The sequence below is a fragment of the Engystomops pustulosus genome, chromosome 11, assembly GCF_040894005.1.
Source record: "Engystomops pustulosus chromosome 11, aEngPut4.maternal, whole genome shotgun sequence".
Taxonomy (NCBI): domain Eukaryota; kingdom Metazoa; phylum Chordata; class Amphibia; order Anura; family Leptodactylidae; genus Engystomops; species Engystomops pustulosus.
Window position 1 is genome coordinate 69,913,295 of NC_092421.1, and position 2,340 is coordinate 69,915,634.

Here is a 2,340-nt window from a genome sequence, read left to right on the forward strand (position 1 = left end):
CCTACTAGCTGCACCAGGGGTTTCAATTACCAGCCCCATCCAAGCATCCCAGGTACCAGCCCATGTCTTGGTAATAAGCCCAAGCACATACCTCCAGGTAGTCCAGCTACGAGTTCCAACTCTACATCCTAGATATCATCCATCATCCATGCAGAACAGATACCTTAAGTATCTGCTTTGCCCAGATATCCAAGGTACTAACTCCACCAAGGCATCCAGGTATCATTCTCAGCAAGACATCTCAAGTACAAGCCATAGTTGGGCTTCCATAATACCAGCCCAACCAGAAATCCAAATTTCTACTCCATACTGGGCATTGCTGGTACCAGCCCCAATGAAACATCCCAGGTACTAACCTCAACCAGGCACATACCCTACCCCCAATTATATGGAGAACATGGACTTACAGCCAGCATTTTCATGATCGCTGGTGGCCCTAGTGGTTGGAGCTCCGGCAGGTGTCCCCTATCCATAGGGTAGGACACAAATGTACGTAGGGGGAAAACTCATTTTAGTTAGGTCATCAATCATACAAGGTGTATGGTCTGGAGTCTCATATTTATGGAGGCAGTCTGGTCTTAGATCCAAAATCAATTCATAGCCTCCTCATGAACATGATGGTCTAGTTGGGAAAACCCTTCTAGCTCTGTGACTAATTACTATGTCCATAAATAAGGTCCTTCTTTATTTTGACTCTTCTACATCTTTGACCAAGTCATGGTTAGTGGCTGTTTTATATCTGATGCAGCATAATTCATCATAGCCTGACCTCAAAAACCAAATTACCTTCATGTAATATATTAATTTCTGATGAAAAATGAAGGAAATAAGATGCTTCCGGAGTGAGGAGGGGTAAGAAAACCAGGTGTCGAGACATCATCAAGAGGAAGTGAGCAACCAAAAGAACTCAGGAAACACATGCAATCTCACAAACCTCCAACAAATGAAGGCAATGAAGACACCATTGAAACTATTCCTGGTCCAGAACCTTCTCTTCTGTAAGAGTCACATGGTGGTCTACAACCAAACGTTCTCCAGATGAAGTGAAACTACAACCAAACCAGCTGTATGGTTGATCACATCTGGTTCTGGTCATGGTGTTATCCTGGATTTCGAAGTTTTATAGAATGGGTCATTTCAGTTGACCATATGGCTCTAAACTTTGTTCTGTAGGACTTCAGTACCAAAAGTCCTGTAGACTTGGTCCTCTACACTGTGTGCCTTTGAAATTGAAGTCCTTGAGATCTGCTTCTTGGAGGCCACTTTTGAGAAGTCTTAGATGTCATAGTTAATTTTTTTGTCTTATGATACTGTAAGGTCACCTCACATATCTAAGGAGGCTTCATGAAGCCTTCTAAGAAAATGATACCATAATAGATGACGAACTAGATGACAAAATGTTATATTTTGAACCACTAAACATCTCCTACCTCTCCTGACAGGTCAGTGTCTGGGAATCAAAGTATTGCAGAAGGAAAAGTTCCTAAGTACCTCGGTTGGAAAAACTGTGACCATGTCCTGCAGTCATGATGATCAGAGCTACATCACTATGCTTTGGTACCAAAAGAAAATGGAAGGAGGGATGAAGCTCATTGCTTACTCCACAGGGAAAGACCATCGTGAGATTGAAGATAAAGAAGTTGAAGATAAATGGGGCTTGGAACGACCAGATATTTTACAATCCAGCCTGAAAATCCACAACGCTGGAGTCCAGGACTCTGCTGTCTACTTCTGTGCATCTAGTACACAGTTACACACGGCAGATGGCAAGGCAGCCAAAAACTAACGTTTTATGGTGAAGTTCCCATATCCACCTAAAGGGGGAGCTCATTCCTTGTATTGATGATGCAGACTTATGGCACGTTGTGAAGAGTTGGATTAAAAGTTGATATTTGCTTGATGGCCACCACCGCTGATTCCTTACAGAGTTTCATCTACTCCTACGACTCCTAAGAGGGAATACTGTCCCTGGAGAGATGTGTAATCACACACTATGTAAATTGTTAGTAGGATTTTAGCCTTAGCTCTAAGTGCACTAGGGTTGTGTCCTCACACTGCTGTGCTCTGTGCTCTCCAGTCCAGTGTTAGGCATTGTCTTTGGAAAGATGTGAAATTCTACTTTTTTGTATGTTGTTAGTAGGAGCAGGACTGTGAAACCTGAGAAGTCATATTCCACGATTGTAGCTTCTCAAAGTGCACGCTGCTCTAAGTTATAGCTGAATCATGATTTCAAACCATTCTCTTACAGAGGAGTCTAGAGAATTACACACAGCAGTGTGAGGACAAGCCTCTAGCACACTTGAAGAAACTACAACCCTGGAATAGATATCCATATATCAC

The 2,340-nt window shown here is 42.6% G+C and overlaps 1 gene segment (V, D, J or C); it reads left to right on the forward strand.

Annotated features, from left to right (window-relative positions):
* The first annotated feature begins 905 nt into the window (after nt 1-905).
* LOC140106466 (T cell receptor beta variable 12-5-like) lies at nt 906-1,854 on the forward strand. The segment is given in 2 exon segments: nt 906-998; nt 1,443-1,854. Coding segments are annotated over 2 exon segments (399 nt in total).
* Nucleotides 1,855-2,340: the final 486 nt, after the last annotated feature.